At 40.2% G+C, this 21479-nt stretch overlaps 1 protein-coding gene across 2 annotated transcripts in view; it reads left to right on the forward strand.

The window, feature by feature from the left end:
* KIT (KIT proto-oncogene, receptor tyrosine kinase) overlaps positions 1 to 21479 on the forward strand; it is a 57582-nt gene that overhangs the window by 23609 nt on the left and 12494 nt on the right. For both annotated transcript variants that reach the window (XM_061472585.1, XM_061472576.1), the window contains exons 4-15: positions 2185 to 2321; positions 4904 to 5063; positions 7855 to 8044; positions 8722 to 8837; positions 14220 to 14334; positions 15520 to 15707; positions 16807 to 16913; positions 17006 to 17132; positions 17396 to 17500; positions 17587 to 17697; positions 19377 to 19527; positions 21296 to 21384. In XM_061472585.1, coding sequence (XP_061328569.1) covers positions 2185 to 2321; positions 4904 to 5063; positions 7855 to 8044; positions 8722 to 8837; positions 14220 to 14334; positions 15520 to 15707; positions 16807 to 16913; positions 17006 to 17132; positions 17396 to 17500; positions 17587 to 17697; positions 19377 to 19527; positions 21296 to 21384 — 1596 coding nt within the window. The remainder of the gene's footprint in view (positions 1 to 2184; positions 2322 to 4903; positions 5064 to 7854; positions 8045 to 8721; positions 8838 to 14219; positions 14335 to 15519; positions 15708 to 16806; positions 16914 to 17005; positions 17133 to 17395; positions 17501 to 17586; positions 17698 to 19376; positions 19528 to 21295; positions 21385 to 21479) is intronic.

The following is a 21479-nucleotide window of genomic DNA, read 5'->3' on the forward strand; positions in this document are numbered from 1 at the left end:
AGCGGTGCTTCTGGGGCTGCTGGGGCTGGTGTGCTTCCCCCACTGCCTGCTCTGTGCTGAGGCCAGGCCACCACCAGCATCACCCCTCATGCTGGTGAAGGAGGAGATGCCCTGTGTGTGATGAAACACTCATTGGTGTTTGCTCCATGGTGGGGGCTGTGTGACCGGCTTAGGTCTATGCGGCCAGCTTGATGCTCTGCTCTTCAGTAGTGGGGCAGGGGATGGGCAGTGGGGTTCATCTCAAGTGTGGCGTTTGCTGTGGCAAATTGAAGACTTGTTCCCTGGTGATTTGGGAACTGTGATGCAGTGAATTCTAGTGAATACTAAATTTCAATTAATGAGAAAAGAGCAAAAGTTGGATGATCAGTACAGCCATCTCAGCCATTCTCCTTTGACGACAGAAATCGAGTCTGTTCTTGCTGTCTCTCTTGTTTGTTCCGTAACAAGGTTTTCTTTCAGCTGTTTGGTTTTCTTTTTCCCAGTGATGGCCAAAGAAAGAAATTTGTTGATGTTTCTCTGAAATAGGAAAGTGCAAGTTTTACTATTGGAATATTTCACTTTTTAGTGGGATAAAATCTGTACCTGCTCAATACAGCAGTGTCTTCAGATGGGAAGTGCTGACCTAGCATCCATTGCCAGCCAGCCACTGGTGGTGGGTTGTTGGTGGCTAGCGGAACCTGGGCAATATGCCTGTGTTCTCTGTTTGGGGGGAAGCATGAAGTAAGTGGAAGCATCTGCTGAAGGCCATCAAAAGCAGAACAGCATTGCCATCCTCAGTGTCATAATTAGTGTGCTGCAGCGTTCAGTCCTCATTGAGTTCACCAGGTAAAACTCCCGCTTTCTCCTTGGGTGAGGATCTAAATGCATTGGAGACCCTTTGGTGGGCGATGTTTTTGTAATCATAACTGGCACTCAGACCCCCAGGCTTCTGGCACAGAAGGACAGAAGAAGCATCCATGAAACAGGTTGCTGTGCACGCATACTGACATACACCAGCCCTGCTACAGTAGCACAGGGAGCGTTTATTTCCAGCCTTTCTCAAAACAATGCGGAGCTTTATGGACTTAATGGCTTTTTTGTTGTTGTTCATAGATGTTTCTGGTGGGAGAGAACACAGCACGCCTTCTGCACCAGCTTCCTCCTGTCTCTTGGGTACTGCTGAATGCCGGGGAGATTTTCATGTCAGCCTTTATATCTGAAGAGAGCAAACATGTTTCTTTGTTCTCTTCTGTAGCTGCTTACAGCAGCATGAGGAAAACATTATTGTTAAAGTATGAATGGCTGAAAAGTGTGGCATTTTCCTAAGTTTTGTGTCATTTACCTCAGACAACTACAAAGCTTGTGTCAGAGGCAGGAAGGAGTCTGAAAGACCTTATCTGATATAAGTTCCATTCACAGTTTGAGAGTAAGTCTTCCTGCATAAAAGCCCTAGTGGGAAGTTCACTGGAGTCTCATAAATCTCATAAATGAGAAAAAGTTGAAGAAAAGGTTGAAGGAAACAGAAAAAACAAATTGCAGAGGGAACAGAAGAAAAGCTGAAGAGCTTTGTGGAGACAGGAGATACATAGTCCTCAGATATACTTAACTGTTGACAAAAGACACCCTGTAGCAGAACAGGGGTACAGCTAGCCCATGTCACCTACTGTTGGGTGACAAACTTGTCCACAGTCTTGGCTCCAGCCACCTTGAACCATCACCATGAGCAGAGGGTTGTGGTGCTTTCAGAGGTGGGTGTGCTGTAGTCTTTGAGTTGTACTGTCCTTGGCTGTCTATCAGGGGCTTTCAGTGACCTGTCAGACAGTACTTTGTGTCAGTGGTATTTTCTAATTCAAAGTTGCAGTTCATGCTAGCCTGTGGTTCTTCAGTGGCTAATCCTCACCATGTTTTCAGTTCTAGAGTGTAGTGTTTTAATCACTGTCATAGAATGGATCATCTTATTGATGGTTCAACATCATTTGAGTTTCTTCCTGTGCTCTTGCATGTTATCTAACTTTAAATGTAATTTGAAGGGGGCTGAAGCAGAAGTGTGCTTGTTGTAAGGGAATAACTGTGTAATATGTTAGATAAATTTGGATGCTTCTCGAATGCCTGAAATTTTATTGAAAAGTTAATGACTGTTTTTTCTTGTCCCCAACTTGGAAGCTCTGAAGCTAATGAAAAGTACACTTCAAAATTGTTTTCCAGTTCACAAAACTCTTCCTGTCATTGCCTTATCCAAAAGCCATGAGCTTCTCAAAGAAGGAGAAGAATTTGAAGTTACATGCATAATCACGGACGTGGACAGCAGTGTACAAGCTAGCTGGATTTCTCACAGAAGCGCGGTGAGTTCCTGTAATTGTATCATATATGCCTCAGCACAGCACGCAAACTCTCTGTAGATATTCACATACTTGTCTTGGATACCTGATGCTGTATCAGTTTGGATTTGTTGCATTTCCAATGGTCGCAATCCCACAGACTGACGAAGGGCCAACAACAACTGTCCTATGCCCGTCCAGATGGCTGGGAGGAAAAGCATCTGCATGGGCTTTTCCCCCCCAGCAGAAACTGAAGTTAGGCTCTTCAGTGTAAAGTTTAGGTGACCTCTATTGGGCTGCCTAAATACAGAAGCATGGTGTGCCTACACATCACATTGCAATCAATGGGAGCTGCAAATATCAACACATGGACTACAAATTACATATTCTAGTCGTTATCATTAAGAGTAAAATACCTGCTAATTAGCATGGGACTGTGTGTGACAGGAATAGTAGTAAGCATTTGCAGGAATGATTAATTCATTTAAATTACATGGTGTGCCTCACGAGCTGGGGAAGTTCTGAAAAATGAACCAGTGAACTCGCTTCTGTCTGTAGTGACAGATGAAGTTACTGCTTGGCATCACCAATTGAGTTATTGGCAGGCTAAGTGTTCCAGTAGAGTTGATTAGTGGCAGCATAGCTATTCTGTACGCAAAGGACAGAGAGATCCGCTGCCCTGGTCAGCCAGCATGCTGCCAGCTCTGCCTTTGAAATGAGCAGCAGGCACTGGGTTGTTTCTAAGGACGCTTCTTGGTCTTCTGGGTATACCCTGAAATTTCTATTAATTAAAAGCCCTTGTGAAGACCTGTTAGTAACTTCTGCCATATATGATCCCATGCTAACTGGCTGGTCTTTTACTGCTAATGGTGGTGACCAGAATGTGTAATTCACAGTCCACATGTCTATGTGTGTATGGAAGAAAAGACTTGGGTGATGCTGTGATGTTTGGATAAATCACATCTCCTCAGGCAGATAGCGAACAGGAGGCCTGTTCGCTGGGGCTGGGTATGCCATGTTAGCTAATCCACTGCCTCTGGCAGAGCTGCTGTCGCTAAGTGCTCACTGCTCCAGAAGTCCCACCTCTCAGCTCCGAAGGTTGGGGGGGTCTAAATGATGGTGGCATGGGACATGCAGATGGGGCTTTTGGTTCTTTGCCAAGGTCAACTGCAAGTCCTTCATCTGAGAACTTAATTTGTTCCCTTACTTCCCTCCCCTTTCTTTGTTACGGTATGAGGAAACTGTGGCCTTCCCTTAAGTTTTTATGCTTTCTCACTTTTCATTTTTTAAGATCCATGAGAAAAATATTTTTGCCCAAATAAATTTGACCTTTGTGTCCTTTCTGGTAAATAGTAGGTGATGCTATCTTTTAAATACTGACTTTCAAATTAAATTTTGTACTAAACCAGAAAACATTAAATTCATGTTTAAATAGATGCAGAACTACATTTTCTCCTGAATAGGTGGGTGGAAAAAATACAAACCACTTCTTCCTCATATGACTGAAGGTATCACCACTTCTCAAAATCAGGAGACTTGTTATAAACAAACACATCCATACAAAACAAACTTCATTTGTGATTATTATAGCTCAGCAGGAATCAGAATTGTGTTGAAAGATTAAATTTATCTAGAAGTCTTGGAACCTCAAGAACTGAGATAATCTCATTAGAAAATCGTAACAAGTCCAAGTCTGCATTTGGGTTAATCAATGTAAATGTATCGGTCTTTCCAACCACACTAAGCATTCTCACAAAAACTAAAGTCAAGACATCAAGGCATTTATTTCTTTCTATGCATACGTAGGCATAGAGTCAATACACTTAATGCTTTGAAAAGAGAATGAAGTTTCTGCTTGCCTTTAAGGTTAAGAAATCTAGACTGCTATGGACCAAGAGTCAGAGCGATACAAGAGGAAAACCTGCTGCTGGCAGGTCTTTCTGCAGTATGTCTGTGATCAGGAGATGCTTGGCCTCATGCCATAGAGCAACACTGTTTATAATGAAGCTCTAGCACCTAAAGTTCTCTCTTGTCATTCGCTGGGAAGCAACCACTGGAGACTTCAGTGATTTTTAGTCACAACTTGAGTGGTGAACCTCACTGCAGAGTTGAAATGACTTTTTACAATAGCTGCAGCTTTTGAGCATTAAGAAAGTCAAGAGCCAGTGGCCATTTTGCATGAAGCCCCACAGCTAGAGTCATTGTTAGTACAAATAGAACGTGTCAGTTCCTCACCATCATCAGCATTAGAAATGTAGACAGAGTGAGCTGGGTCTGACTTTGGGCACAACACCCTTTTCTACACACACACACATGCACACATGCATACACATTCTTGCTTTACACTGGAGCTTGAGGAGGAAAAAGATAAAGAATAAGGGGAAGGAATAGGACTTAGGAGAGGACATTATCTCCCAGAGACAGCTGATCACACACTTGTTTTGCATGGAGAGATTCTAGTGACAGGTTTGCCGTGCTGGCTTATTATTCTGGTTTAAAGTTATGAATATTAATATAGCAAAGTTATAATTACTTCTATTTTTAATTTATCTAGGAAAGATGCTGCATACACAGTGTTTTAGATGTTAATTGTTTTTTACCGACAGATTGTTACAAGCAAAAGCAGAAATTTGGGTGATTATGGATACGAAAGGAAATTAACATTGAACATCCGTTCAGTGGGAGTTAATGATTCTGGAGAATTCACATGCCAAGCAGAAAACCCGTTCGGAAAAACCAATGCCACAGTAACCTTGAAAGCACTAGGTAAATAGTTCTTGTGGAAATCTTAACATTTCTAAGAGCAGGAGGTGGAAAGTGAGAACACTAGGGAGCCATGCCTTCCATCTCTCTCCTTTCCCCCAAATCGCAACGAGCAAAGTTGCTTTACTGAAACGTTATTGCCAACTGGTACCATATGGGATGGCTTAGGAATGGTTGTGGTGTGGCTGACTGCTTTAATTTCCATAACCCTTTGTATGTTATTAGAATGTGATATTAGAAAAATCACTCAGCAGTGTTTCCATCGCTGGTTTGTCTCATCCTTCCTGGTTTAATTTTAAATCGAATCCAGTCCTAATGAAGCAAGTCATTTACCTTTGTCTGGTGCTATCCCTACACTTAAGTAATTTGGCAGCACAAGCACGAAGTGTATCTTTTAATACCTACCCTCCAAGCACAGGAAATTTCACTGACATCAGCATGTCACTGTTGTTTATGTAGAAGCTTTATATACACTTCTATTTAAAATAATGCTGTGAGGAACATTGTAGTGTGCATAGACAGTATGAAATTGTTCCCATGCTCACCCCTGTTGTATACCCACTATCCATCATTTCCACAGGTTTTGGATCGTGTCCCTTAACACTGAGCAAACTCCCTCTCTCCTCTTGTTTAGTAACAGGCTCTGTTAGAGTCTGCTATATATTAACTTGGGTGACACACAGTGCCTTTTGGATTTTAAAGCTGCTAAAACGTGCTGATTTGATAAATTAAGGACAATTAAGAACATGTTAATAAGATCGTTCTGAAGAAATCTGCATAGTTGGCTACAGCTGTTTCAGTTCCTTACCATTCAAGGGGGTAGTGACTGAGGGAAGTCTTGGATCCTTTTTCCTTTTCAAATCTGTTTTTTGGTCACACAGATACTCATTGCTTGGTTTGCTTTCTCTGTTAAATTAAAGAAAACAGAAGTGTCTAACCTGCGCGTGTCAGAGCAGCAGCGGTTTGAGTGTCCTTAACCTTGATCTGACATTTAGGGGGGTAGGGCTCAATGTTGAAGATGTTTCCTCACTTTTTCACAGGAGAGACAAAATTCATATGTAACAGGAAAACAGCATGAAGTATGAAACAAAATCTTTTCCCCAAAGGGAACAGTATGAAAGCTTTTATTATAAGAGGAGGGAAGTTTTTAACTACAGAAATTGTTAGGACTATGACTGCATGTGCAAATGTGTCTTTAAAAAGGGTTGACTTAAGATCTGGGAACTTAAACAAAGCACAGCCTTATAAAAAGTAGAAAATAAAGTAACAAGCTTGTGCTTAGTAAAATGCAAAGTTTGTATTTAATAAAAAATGCCAGAGAAAAGCTGGAATCTTTCCTTTTCGAGGTACTTTTCTTTCCCACCCTTTCAAATTTGACTTAAAAAAACATAAACTCTACCTTCTGGATGCTTTTCACCATTCATTGTCAAACTGACTATATTTATCTGAACTGTGCCAGTGCTCAGGGTGCTGGGAAGTGTATGGCATGTACTGGAGAGATCCTGGGATTGTATCAGATCCTGAATCACTGTGGCTTTAACATTTGCCAAAGGTTTACAGGAAATAATGGGTATTTTTGGTAAATTTCCTAATTACTTTTTTTAATAGTTAATTTAACTGTAAACAGTTTTCAGAACCTTGTTTCGGGGTCTGATAGCACAATCATAAAACTTTATTAGCAGACTGTTAGGTCCAATTTATAATCTAGGTTTAAACAGAAAATAGAAGAAAAATGAATTAACTAAAAAACTTCAGTTTCCAGATGCAAATCTTTTCCCTAATGATGGGGAGCATTTTAGAGCATACCTGCCTGCTGTGAGTTTACTTCATCCTTTCTTCTTCAAAGCATCTGTCAAGTGCTCCGGCAGCTCCATATGCTTTCACCAAGCCCCACTGGCTCTGGTTTTCCTGAGCTCAAGTGCCCAGCTGGCCACAGCAGTTTGATTACTAGAAAGTGGGAAGAAGCAGCGATCTGAGATTGACTTTTGATCTAAATTCAAGCTCTCTCAGTAAATGTGGTTTTTTTGTAGTTGCAATCTGGCTGTCAAACTGATAATTCCTGTATGAATTTGTGTAATGGGACTGAAAAATGTGTCTTTTCAAAGTGAATAATCCTGAAGGTGATGAGTTTATTAATGAAATTAAAAACACTGCAGTAAGGATGCTGCTCCACATGATATTATGGAACAGAACTGCATAATGATAAATGGTATTTGCCAAATAAAAGACTTGAACTAAGACCCAGCAGTAGATGGAACAGAAATGATTTAGTTTAAGACAATTCATATCCAGGCCTGTGTACTTAGCACATTTGTGTCTAATTACAGATTTTAATAGATCCATTCGTGATGTCGTTCTTAATTACAATTGATAAAGAAACCTCAAATGCTCTACTATATTGTCATAAATGATCAATTCACCTTGTTTTCTTAGTGTTTCTTTCATATCAGAGTTAGCAACTCTGAGTTTTTGAAAAATATAAATACTTGAGTAGTCAAACACATGCTTGCCTTTTTCCAAAAGCACAAAGAGGGTATTTGTCACCATAAGATGGAATTATTTCTGTTAAGGAACTCAAGACTGCTTTAAGTCCTGTGTCTCATTGCTATATAAAGCTGGTGGCCTTGGTTTTGACAGGTGAGGGTTCAAGTTCTGCTTTGTAGATAAGGTTTCCTCTTTCACAGTTATCTGGATGCTTGATCTCTGATCTTGAAGTAGTCTGTGTGTGGTTAGTGTACTGACAATCCTCTACATGGCCCTAAAAATGTTTTTCTTCTCTTCTTATGGCTGTCAGTTAAAGGATTTGTCCGTTTGTTTGCAACAATGAATACCACAATAGATATAAATGCAGGACAAAATGGAAATTTAACAGTAGAATACGAGGCATATCCAAAACCGAAGGAAGAACTCTGGATGTACATGAATGAAACATTACAGAATTCATCAGACCATTATGTCAAGTTCAAGACTGTGAGCAGTAACAGGTAATATGAGTGACTGTAAGTGCTATAGATTTCACTTTGGAATAGCAACATAAGAGTCTGCTCTGGAAAGAAGAAAGTGGAGATGGTGAGAAAACTGTGATTATAAAAGACGTTGTAGTATGCATGGCTTACCACAGTAACTGGTGCAAAGTCTGCTAACCTAGACTTGGAATAGCATTGAGCTAACCACACCATCTGTGGGCTGGTGTGCCCACGAGATGCCATCCTGCCCAGTAAGAAAAAACCAAGAATTTAAAGTTGCTTGCCCACTACCACAGCAGAACCCAGTGCTCTAGACAAAAGCTTATGCTTTTAATTCTGCTGGGCACTATAGTCTTCTGAGCCATGGTCCTCCAAAAATCCAGTGAAACACCTAGCACCTATGGCCTGGGTTGTGTACCTGGGCTCCCCCCTCAGCAAGAAAAGGAGGCCGTGGTGGGTGCATGAGGTCTGAGCCTGATGCTGAGCTGTCACCGGGTACAAATCTGGGTGTTAGAAGTGGCAGAACTTCTGGACACTGTAGCACAAGAGCCGTTGTAATGCAAGGTAAGAGTGTCTGCATGGAAAGTGTCTGCAGAAGACAGTGTGCTAGTGATTCACTTCTCAGCTTCCGTGTAGCAATTGCCTGTTCACTGCAAGTTGTGAGCATCAGTAATGCTTAGTTTTTTTCTTTACAGTTATACAAGTGAACTTCACCTTACCCGATTAAAAGGAACAGAAGGAGGCATTTACACATTTTTTGTGTCCAATTCTGATGCCAGCTCCTCTGTAACATTTAATGTCTATGTGAAAAGTAAGTAAAATGAACAGTCTGAAATATTTCATTATCATAGTCATTGTATTTTACACAACATAATGTATGCACAAGATGTCACAGTGTGGTTCAGCATATGAAAGGCTTTCTGAAATAAAGCACATGCTGGAAAACTATTTAAATGTCAAGATATAAAAGTGCAGAGTACTTACACAAATCCACCTACTATACAGCATGACCTTACATTCTAGCGAACATATTCCAGAGGTTACCAGAGGGCAGCTAGATACAGGAAAAAAACTTCAGCACCTGAAAACAAGATCTCAAATATAAGCATGTATCATAAACCTTTGATAATTTAAGGTGGAGCAAGATATACAGGGATTATAATTTGCATTTTTGGCAGCACAGTTAAGCTATTATTCATCTTTAATTTGCTTGAGTTGGATGCAGAGTTTGAATGCTTGTCAAGAGAATTATTCGCTTGTGCCTTTTGGCACCTAAATAGTTTTGTATAATAATATAGATCCCCATTGTTTTAGAAAAATCCGCATAGCTTTACAAATGCGTGTGCTGTCATCTTTGGGACATGCTTGTTAAAAAAGAGCATCAGTCTCAGTTCCAAACAGTGTTCTTCAAGACAGAAGCTAAACGTCAAAATTAATTCAATCAAACCTTCAGGAAGTCCTGTCCTTCTTACCAGAGCCATCCTGTTAAGAGTGTTTCATGCTCTCAGCAGACAAATATTGGCAGCTGCTAAAGGCCAGGCTTAAGGAAAATTAAACTAGGAGGGGACTGCATGCAAACTGGAGAAACTAGGGTGAGGTAGGCAATGATGCCTTCAAGCCCCGCAGGAGGAACTGCGTAGAAAGTGAGTGAATGTGCTGCAAATAGAGTTCTGTGTTGCTGCTATGCTTTAGCAGCCACGTGTCCTTCTGCAGGCATAGGTTTATGCAGAGGACTGTTGAGGCTTCCACAGACACACAAAATCCTAGATACTATTTTCTGAATTCTTCTCATTTATCACTGAAGGTCATCACTTGTAGCTTCACCGTTAGCAATGCCATAGTTTGGGTATAGAAATGTCAACTGGGCTTCTTTCAGAACATGGCATTTCTTACTTCATCTGTGAATGTTGTCATTTGTATCCTTGTGCCTTTTCTATTTCCCAGCTGTGATTTTTGAGGTGAGGGCTCTGATGACTTCAGATATCCTTTGTCTCAATGGATGAGTGTGGGTTATAGTCACAAGGGATAATTTTACTATTTTACAGATTAGTGGAGCAAATTGTTGAGCTAGAATTTAATTTCTGGGAAGGAATGTGAGAAATTGTAGGTTGCCTGTGGAACTACTGATTCACATGAGGCTGGATGGTGTTTTTTGACTTGCAGCATCATGCGAGTGCTTGGAGTGAGGGGCTGTTTATGGTCCTTCCCGCTCTCCCAGGCTCTGCAGGCTGCTTGGGAGCAATCTGGTCACAAGAACTGAAAAAACCCAACCCACAGTTTTGTCATCATCAGGTGTCAGTTCCTGGTGCAGTGCTCCATGTTGCCACTTTTCAGGAATGTGCTACTGAATGAAAGCTGAAAACCCCTATAGATGTTGTTTAATAAACCAGACTAGGAAGAGCATGGTGAAGCTCGAGGATGCTCAAGGCAAGAGGGACGATAGACAGTTTGTTTCTTCTGATTGGCTTGTCCATACAAACATCAGTATTCAAGACTTCTTCCCTCTTGCTTCAGCTACTGGCCTTGTAAGTAGTGAGTTCAATCTTGGGAACCAGTGAGCACATTTAAGCAGTCTCACAGAGTTCTCATCACCATGCACTGTGGCTTTGGGTGGACTACAGCCATTGCTGAAGCAGGTGGATTTGACACACTTGACTCAAAAAGAGGGATTTTTTTGGTGTTTTGACTAAGCTCCTGCAAATATTTTTTCATTTTGAAAAGAAGAAATAAAATAGATTGATCCTTTTAGGGGGTTGTTTTTAAGAAAAATAACCTGGGTTTAGTGGTTTATAAAATGCTCATCATTTAGGTTTGAAATAAAAACTGCATGACAGCATGCCATATTATCTGACATAACAGAGTAACTGCCAAAGGTCAGCCATGTGTGGTGGGTCAGATCCTGATCTAATGGTTCATCCTGACCTGGCAATGTTGTCCGTGGGGATTTCGCATAAATTGCTGGGATATAGCTTGTGATGTTTACATGTCTTGGGCAAGTAATCAGCAGAAAGTAATCAAACAGGTAAAACAGGATTCGTAATCAGGAGAGTGTCTTCACATAAACAAAAAGCAATGCTGAGGCATTTGCTGAAAGAACCCAGTGCAGAAATTCTTGCCTTGGATTTAAACACATTTAGCAATTGCATATGCTAATCTGAAACAATACAAAATTGCTTTAAAAAAAGTAGTAATTTATAGTAAATGTTAAATAAAGTAAGGAAGAAAGGAGCTCTGAAATTATGAGCCAAATGGAAAATTACAGCTTGACAAGTAGCATGCTGAATGGAGTTGCAATTAAGAATTTGTAGAAATCTCCAGAGTGGCAAAGTACAGTGCATCTACCAACTGGAAGAAGAATCTTCCAACTAGTATCTGAGTTTAATGCAAGATAATATCTGAGCTTAATTATAGTCAGCAAAATATTATCTATGCAGTTGCTCATGCTGCAAAGAGAAAACTGATATTACAGATTGTGTGAAACCAAGCTCAGTGGTTTTTCCTGTCACTAGACTATGCAGTGAACAAATCAGGAGTCACCATGATACTACAGAAAGATTTGTTCCCATCTAGAAAATGTAGCTGCAGGAGGAAAGCCCTGTCTCTTTGTCTGTGATGACAATGCTTATTCAGTGTTACTTCTTAGCCATTCACTTTGTTAACAATGAAGAAAAGGAAATTAGTAATAGAAAGCAATTAAATGCACAACGTTGTCATACAGAGCACTGAATTAAAGTAGGAGTGGCTTTTGATACATTCAGAATCATTAATAAAAGCTGAAAAGCAGTTAATAAATTTCATAAAATTAGAAGTTTTAAGACACCTAATGTCTGACTATGGATGGCAGTATGCATATATACTGAGCAATGTAATGAAACATTAAATATTTAAAGGGTTAAAGCCAAAACAGTAAGCAAAGTCTAGTCATTAACAGCCTGCTGATACCAGGGTTAATGAGGCAGTGAAAGTCATAAAATCTAGAACAGTAAAATCTCTTTTAAAAAGAAGATGCTTGGTGACAGCTTGGCATCTGTTTGCAAAAGCCAGTCCACCTTTGCTCCAGCACCCCTTGGAGCATCTATGCTGGTGGGCGAGTAAGATGCTCTAGCTGCCAGGAAGGGGTGCAGGTGCTGTGACATGTGTGTGGCCTGAGGTGGCAAATGGCACAGCCCGGGGGGATGGCAGTAGCCGCTGCCTCAGTCCCTGTGGGTACTGGCTGCAGGAGCTGTTTGCTGCCAAGAGTGCAATGCATCCCTTAATTTCTCTGTGCCAGGGAAGCTTGGGAACCCTCCATGCTGGTAGGGAGAGACTGGTCATGCTAATCACCGCATCACAGCGTTTCACCAGGCACATCACATGTAGTGGTGTTCTCGGGTCCATTGTTCTCACCAGACTGCTGTAGCTCAGCTTCCCATGGCACCAGGGCTGGACCACTCTGCCTGGGCTGCCAGAGGCATTATCCCTGCATGGCCTCACATCCCCCTCTGCTGCTTCAGGATAAGTCCACATGGACTTATGGTCATATAGACCAGCTTTTATTGCACTAGGTTTTTGCACCAGAAGAAGCCTGACTAATGTGGGCATTTTTGTTTCACTCAAAGTCAGAAGATGGTAGATCTCTGGTAGAAGATGGGAGCCCAACTCTAGCATGATATTTTTTTTTTGTGGCTTAACGTTCTTATTCCTCTTATATTTGACTTTTAATTTCTCTCGTTTCTTGAGTTACATTGTGTTACAGCATTGCCTAAAATATAGCATATACCTAAACAAATTGAATGTGGGCAGTGATGATCTAATTACAATTTGCAATCCAGCCAGTTTCAGAAATGTGAATTATGTGTATTCCAAGAGCACTGAGACTGGGTGAAATGCTGTGCGCTCTCGGAAAGTTCCTCACCAAATGGGTAATGCTGAAAATCCGTCTCAACATTTTGCAACAATGTTTGGCTCTTGGTAGTTTGCATAAAACACAACATGCAGATTTAGAAATGAAAGAACATTTCGTTCCTGTAACATGAGTCATGAGGATATGCTATGTGATTGAGAATATATGTGTGCTTTATTACCTCTAATTTAATCAGCAAGTAGAATACTCATTAAAAACTAACGCTGTGCAGTCTTTGTACGTGGATTTTATCAGAAATAAACTCATGTTTTCCTACTGTGTTCTGTGCAGCTTTACTATTTTCTAGAATGTTAGAAGTTCATCTTACATTCCTGTAAAGTTGTGTTAACTGATAATAGACTTGCAATCTTGTACCTGTCAAGTGAGCAGTGTCATTGCAATATAGTCTGGTTTCTCCATTAACTTCTTTTTGGGTGATTTTGCAAGGAAGCTAAGGTAATATTGCGGAAAATAAGGCCTTTAATTCAAGTTTCACTGAGAAAAACAGCTTGTTGTGTTGGCAGTGCCCTTTGCTGAAGGTTATGACAATGGACTCTGAAGTCCATTTGATCATTCTAATTTCCTGCTGTACTTGAAACAGCAGCTCCTGACCCAAGTGCAGGACTATCTCTGGTGCAGGATGTGGCAGGAAACATTGGCTGGCTGGATTGCTTTCTAAACTACCAAAGTAATCATGAATTATCATTTGTAAAGCTAATATGTTCAGCTAAATACTAGCTTCCTCTGCATGCAGTGTGTTGGAGAGTCAGGCAGTCGGGCACTTTGGTAGCGGTATCTTAGAGGGACGTATGTCCTCTGTGGGGACTGGGAGGTCTACGCTGGTTGCACTGTAGTTCCTTTTCTGTTTGTGGTGTAGTATTTAATACACAGGGCAGATGTAAGAGAGATGTGGTTTGACAGATTTAGTATGCTTGTAACTGTGAAGAAACTGTCCTTTTTACAGGCAGGTAAAGTCATGCTGTGCAGGAACGGGAACTGCACTGTTGTTCTTTGGTTGTTTAAGCTCTGGGCTTTGCTGGTTTAGGATCTTTCATCAAACCAAACACTCAGTGGAGTTAGGTATTCTTCCAAAATCCAACCCAAGCGTTCAGTGTAAGATCTGATATTTTCACAGATGATCAGTGCTTGCAGGACACCGATTCAGACCTGGACACGCTTGAGCATGCGAAGCTCTGTTCACCTAAGTAATTCCACAGATAATGATGCACCCAAGTTGCTGGGGTGAAATGTAAATGTCAGTGCAGATTCTGTGTACGCCTAATGTGTGACCTCCATTTTTGTTTATTGCAGCAAAACCTGAGATTCTCACTTTGGATATGCTTAGCAATGGTATTCTCCAGTGCATAGCAGCTGGATTCCCAGCCCCAACCATATACTGGTATTTTTGCCCAGGAACTGAGCAGAGGTGAGTTAAGTAAACCAGGTTGTTCTCCAAAGGTTATTCTAGATGCAACACACCCATTTATAATTAAAAATTAAGAACATAAAATGACTTGATAACACGTTCAAATGTTACATCACTTTTTTCATCATTTTGGCATTGCATTATTTGCAGTGGTTTGAGAGAAGGCAGGGATACGTTTCATTATTCTCCTTTGCTTGCCGTCCTTTAAAGGGGAATAATCAGTGCTTTCTACCACAGACAAGTAGAAGCCAAACTCTCTCTCTGCTGCAAGCTAGCTAAGATTTGCATCAGTTTGGCCCAGATGACACATTCTGTATGCAGTTTCACAGGATGACAGTCACAGAATCTTCTATTTATTGTGCAATGATATAATTTTTCAAGACATAAAGTAATTAGATTTCTATTCACATGAAGTATATGACAAGTAAACAAGAGTGAAGTTATTATGAATATAACCTGATGTGTAGATACCAGACTTCTAAAAAGACTGTAGAGTTTCATTGTGAAGTGAGCATTTCTGAAGCACATTTTAAGGTTTTGGTTGAATTCCACTGTGGATATTGTACTAGCAAGTCAAGTACGCAGTCTCACCTGTGTAATTAGATTTGTGCCTAAAATAATTGCTATTTTGTTGATTTTTTTTTTTTTAATAGTACTTTTTTCTCTTGTCTTAACCATGTCCTCATGTAGTATGTAACATATGAAAGAGAGGCAGAATCTTGAGAGAGCAGTACTGGTTATTTTCTGGCTGCATATAAGCCTGATGGTATTGTGTGTACATTATGGAATATTTTTTTGTGTGCTGTAATAAAGTTATGTTTGGGGAAAGTTTTCAAAAGTAGGTAATAGAGCACAACTGCTTGGAGGTGAAGTTGGAGATACAGTTTGAATGGTACATAACCCTTAGTGGACTTACAGACCTGTAGGTATCTAGCCAAAAGCAAACGCAAAGACCTCATGGTGTCCAGTTCGGTCAGGCTTGATGTACATATCCATTTCACCCACTATATAGAAGACAGTGAGACATCATGAGTAGGCTAAGTTTCGAAGATAAGATGGTCAGCTGAACCCCTGTGTAGAGCAGTGTTGTTCAGTTACCTGATGCTCTGGCAGTGACTATCTGCCTCAACAGCAGGATCTGTCATCCATTGCGTGACAGGTAACTGTCAGTATTGTTTCTCTTAGGTGTTTTGATTCACCAGCAATATCCCCCATGAATGTCAGTTACACAAATTCATCAGTGCCATCGTTTGAACGAATCCTGGTTGAAAGCACCATTAACGCCAGCATGTTCAGGAGCACTGGCACTGTGTGCTGTGAGGCCTCTAGCAATGGGGACAAGAGCTCTGCTTTTTTCAACTTTGCTATTAAAGGTAACGGCTGGAACGAATGAGACCATAAAACATGGGTGCCATTCAGCTCTTTCTGTAAGAGGATTTTAAGTTCTTTACCTTTGCCATAAAGAAGTTTGCAGTACTGTGGCTGATCATATGATGACGTATTACACTGCATGCGCTGACTGTCAAAATGTTTCTTTTTTCGGTCTAAGTTTTTCAATTAATATTATGGTATCATCTTTTTATGGCTCCAGATAAGCAGCACGGTAGGTAGTTGGTTTCTTCTGTAAAGCTTCTGTAAAGCTGTTTGCCCTTCTGCAGCACAGGGGCAAACCACCTACAGTATTAAACTGTCTTTCCCTCTCTCCCTCCCTCTTCCTGTTGTCTGTTTTGACTGTTTAGTCCATCACTTCTTTTCCAAGGGTTCTAAATTTTTTTACAATGTCTCAGGATTTCTAAGTGTTTTTGCAATGTCTCAAGAAAAATGCAGTCCCGAACTTCCCTGGAGACTAAGGGCCCTGCTGCTGTAAAAGAAGTAACAACATCCTGCAAAAGGAGTTTTGTAGAAGCATTTGTGGGGGAAAAAAAAAAGTACTAGAACATAGATGACTTGAAATGTGCTTGTAAATCTGTGCTCTTTGCAGGATCAAATGTTCTTCTGCTTCTTTTTTCTCTGTTACACCCACATATAACATATAAACAAATAAACCAGATTTGGGGCAGGTTGATTTTACTGGAATGGTAGTCCTTCACTGCTTGTCACAACCTCTATGCGTAAAGACTGTGCTATAGAGATCATACCTGGGAGAAAAAAAAAAAGAGAAGAAATTAGGACTTCAAAAAAAAGCTTTCTTTAACCTAACTTGACTGAGATCACGCAAGTCTGTTGCATTAATCAGTCGTGCCTCCTGATTGTTGAAGCTGAGACTCCTTATGCAAGTAACTGGATAGTTTCTGTGCCATCTCTGTCCCCCACAGCTCATTCAGGAAAGCTATTCTGGTGTATCTGGAGCACATCCAGGAAAGTCAAAAACCCAAATCATGTTTCACAAGGAAGAACCAAGGAAAGGTATTCACCTGCATCTTTTTAATACAGTTTTTTAGTACTGAAGCAGAATTTTCTGTTTCTTTCCAGAACAAATCCGTACCCATACCCTTTTCACCCCTTTACTAATTGCATTTGGAGTTGCTGCAGGACTGATGTGCATCATAGTCGTGATTCTGGTGTACATATATTTGCAGGTAAGACCAGAAGCCCCTCTGCCTGAGTTAGGAAAGTGTGTGAGCTGCCTGTGGAGGCTTCAGGAGTGACAGCTATTCTCCTTCTTTTCCAGAAACCCAAATATGAAGTTCAGTGGAAAGTTGTTGAAGAAATAAATGGAAACAACTATGTTTACATAGACCCAACGCAACTTCCTTATGATCACAAATGGGAATTTCCTAGAAACCGATTGAGTTTTGGTTAGTTTAGATTTATTTAACTTCATCTGCAAGGTGAAAACTTCATGCCTCATATGAGACTTTGGTCAAACACAGGCGGGTTGTGTCGAAAAGACCTGCAATAGCGCAGATAGTGATAATTGCTCATACTTACCTTGGGACAAAAAGCAAGCATGCATATCTACAATAGCTTCCCTGATATCAAGATGAAATATTGAACCCTTCAAGAAGAAGTGCTCCAAGTTGTTACAGAGGTTTGTTTGTTTGTTTGTTTTCTTTATTAGGTAAAACCCTTGGTGCTGGAGCTTTTGGAAAAGTTGTTGAAGCCACTGCTTATGGTCTGTTTAAATCTGATGCTGCTATGACAGTAGCAGTAAAGATGTTGAAAAGTAAGTTGCTTTAATATACTGTACAATTTTTCTCACTTCGTTGTGGTCAGTGTGTTACATACTGAATGTTGTGCTTTGTCTTGCAGCAAGTGCCCATTTAACAGAAAGAGAGGCTTTGATGTCAGAGCTTAAAGTGCTGAGTTACCTTGGAAACCACATTAATATTGTGAATCTACTTGGAGCTTGCACTATTGGAGGTGGGATTATCAGCTGATTATTGATTATTTCTGTTCCTTCTTTTACTGCCAGAAGGAGGAACCCTGTGAAGAAGAATCCAGTGCTGCCAAGTCTAGGAATCTTAAATACATTTCTTGTTTAGGCAGATCGCAGTCATCATGACTATCACCTGTGAATTACTGAACCTACATTTTAGGCTCATCCTAAACCCAGTAACGAGACCACTGTAGCTCAGCTAAACGGGAAGCTTGCTGTTACTGTCTTTCGTGTGAGCCACTCTGTGCTTTCTTCTTGAAAGAAGAAAATGCAAAAATGCATGGCATAAGTTTCTTCCTTAAGCACACTGTTTCTCACAAATGAGAAGAGATACGTGAGCTGGTTCCTTGTTGGTATCCAAGGTGAAGTCAACAGGCCTGTCTTGTATAGTCTTCTAGCCTTCTGTTAGAACTGTAAATGTGTCTATTAAGGCACCACTGAAATTACAAATTCTAAGCAGCAGAAAGTTGAGAAAAAGACTTTTCTAAATAAACTATTGCACAACACAAAGGTGTCACATTTAATGTTAACTTTAAAAGTTTGTTTTCATACATAGTAAAAGCTACAAAACAGCTGAAATGTCAATACAGAGTGATACAGTCCTGTATTTTTAATTTATGTGCATTTTAATGTGAAAGATGGTGTTGCTTCTTACACAAATATTTGCTTTTTAAGTTTTCGCTTCATTTTTCAAAGAGGAGCTTCTAAAAATTCACAGATTTAGACAGAAGCAAAACATTTCTCACTTTCACATTTAATGATTTAAAAGTAGGATGAAACAATTTTGTTTAAGCAGATGACAAAGTAGACTCACTGGCCTGAGTGTGTGTCTGTCTTAGATGAAAATACACGTCATCTGTAAGAAAATCACACCACAAACACTGCATTTGCTACTATGAAAGCTGTAATTTTTAACTGCAGAAAAATGGAAATAAACTAGTGAGGTTAGGAAACGGTGGTGGAGAATAACCTTACAGATGAAATAACACGCAGTGCAATTATGCATTCAAGGGCTATAGCTGGAGTCATTCACTCAGAAAACATATATTTGATCTATAAACATCCGTGCTGGAGATGACTTGATTCTCCTTTCTGATTTCATTTTAATATTGTAAGACCTTGTGCAATGTAGCTTTCTGTCACAGCAGGCTGTTCTGTTTGAATGATTTTTTCCTATTATACTGCAGAATATAACACCCTACATCATTTCCAAAACATTACTGAAGGAGTGTGAAGCTCTACTGTAAACAGAAGTGAATCAAAAGGATTAATGTATGAAGCTTGAATTACTCTAACGTTTGGAACAAATAACTTCCGTCAGGAAGTGAGCAAAATCAGACAGATGTGTCTGGCCAGAAACATTATCACATGAAGAAAGAGAAAAAGACCTTATTTGTTTAATCTTTGTACAATGCAATGCTATTGAGGGGGGGTGGAGCAAATTAATTGGGAGCAACACAGCTTTAGCTGGACCATAGTTGCTGATCGGTGAAAGAAGAAGATGCTGTGTTACTTTTCTGTAACTTCTCAAGTCTAGACAGTGCTAGGCAGTGTGATTTTTAATAACCCAGCTTGTGCACTTGGCTGAATGCTACCTTTATGTAAGGCTTTCTGCTTTAGAAACAATACTCACCTACTTTCTAAACCTCATGTGCATCTGCAGGTCCCACTCTAGTCATCACAGAATATTGCTGCTATGGTGATCTTTTAAATTTTCTGAGACGGAAACGAGATTCATTTATTTGTCCAAAACATGAAGAACACACAGAAACAGCAGTTTACGAGAACCTTTTGCATCAGGCAGAGCCTGCAGCGTAAGTATGATCTGCTGAAATGTCCTTGTGTTTTTAGAAGATTGAGAAGGAGGAGATAACAAAGTTTATTAGGGGTAAGAGATGTGGAGAAACCTTCCATGCAGCTGGCTTTGAAGAATCTTTGCTGGGCAAGGAAACAATTTAATTAAAGAGACGATTTGTACAGTGGGTGGTTTATTCTAACAGAGCACGATTGATTGTACACACTCTCTGTTTTACTTTATCACATTTCCTGTAGTTATTTCATGCAACTCCTTGGCTCCAGTCTTTGTACGTATTTGTGTTTATCGTTCCTGTTAAACATTGGCAGTGCTCATTTAGCAGCTTGAATGACAATTCCCCCAGTGTTGGGGTGTTAATACTCTGAGTTCTCCTAAGTCCCTGCCTTCAGAAATGACTTCTTACAAAATCAGCCCATTACAGTATTAGAGGCAAGCTGCCACCAATACAGCTCACTAGATTTTGCGTTGACACGGCCTGTGTCACGATTCTGAGATTGCTCTTGTACTTTGTTTTTTTTCCATTTACTTCATCTGTGTATTTTTAACACTCAGTTTTAGATACCAGCCCAGAGCTCTTTCCAAGTACGTTTCCAAGCAGATTTCCTGCTCACTCCTTCCCTTTGCAAAGTGAGGGGAGATATAATTTGCCAAAACCGAGGGGCTGTTGCAATACCTGCCCATTTTTATTTTTAGCCTGTTTATTACCCCAGTGGGACCATTGCTTTGTTTTGGCAGACACAAAAGAACTAGGCAGACCCTTAAGAGGTGGTAAAGTCCTTTGTCCCATTAAGCTGTAGTACTGATGAAGCTGTTTGTACCATGGGTGGCTGGTAATGACCCAGAGAGGTTGGAACTATTGAGGCGATGAATATAAAGCTGTGAGTTGCCATTGGAGGTGTGTCCTCTTTTCAGTGAAAGAACCTCACTGAGCGCAATTTGCAAGTTGAGGTATAAACAGCAGAGTATTTACCAAATTCTCATATTAGTATTTACTGTAAAGTTGCAGCTGCTAAATGGATCAGATGTGTTTCTGGTGGTGACTGAAACTATTGGTAATCTCATTACTCCTTTCCATGTTAGCTCTGTGGCTGCATTTATTGTTCATAAACTAAACAGATATTTCAGGCTAAGGAAGGGCTATGTGTATGAGTTCTAATGGCAATGAAGTGAAAAATTCCAAAGTACATCCATAATTTCTAAAGGTGCCCAACTGTGTATTTATAAACCATATAGGATGAAAATCTGTACATTTGAATTATATATAGAAGTAAGAAAACTTAAAAAAATGTAGCAGATGGCTGTCCCAAGCCTCGACTTCTTCAAAATATATGTGGATCCTCTATGGTACTTGAGGATCTCTGAATTTAACACTTTTTACCATTTGTCTTCTGCATTTCAATTGCCACTTGAGTTGCTGAAATATTCTGGTAGAAGTTGGCCTAAGCAGAAGAAGGAAGCACTAGCAAATCCTGTGAAACATCTGGATGTTAATTTATAGAGAGTGAAGACTGTATAAACAGTGTATGTACGAAAGGTTTTGTTTGCTCACCTGAGCCAAACTCCAAACTTTGAGATGTATCATTAGCTATACTGAGAAACTGTACAGGCCTTTCCGCATCTTTTTTACACACCCACGAGTTTCCAATCTACCGATTGTTTGTAAAGCATTATATTCAGAAGGTTGGAGTAACCTTGGCTTTTTGTTTGAATGCCTTTTGGGACCTTTTTCACTAAACTATGTTTCATTTCATTTCCTGCCTCTACAGTGATGTTGCCAATGAGTACATGGACATGAAACCAGGAGTGTCATATGCAGTCCCACCAAAACCTGATAAAAAAAGACCAGCGAAGTCTGGTAAGTACACTGATAAGGAATTCTCTTTTTGCCTGTGGGCATGCCGAGAGAGGGGCTTCATGGATTTTTTCAGTTTTATCAGACTTTTCTCTCAC

Source organism: Pezoporus flaviventris, unplaced genomic scaffold (assembly GCF_033815535.1).
Source record: "Pezoporus flaviventris isolate CSIRO_AGI_PZ_B2104156 unplaced genomic scaffold, CSIRO_AGI_Pfla_v1 ptg000002l, whole genome shotgun sequence".
Classification (NCBI taxonomy): Eukaryota; Metazoa; Chordata; class Aves; order Psittaciformes; family Psittacidae; genus Pezoporus; species Pezoporus flaviventris.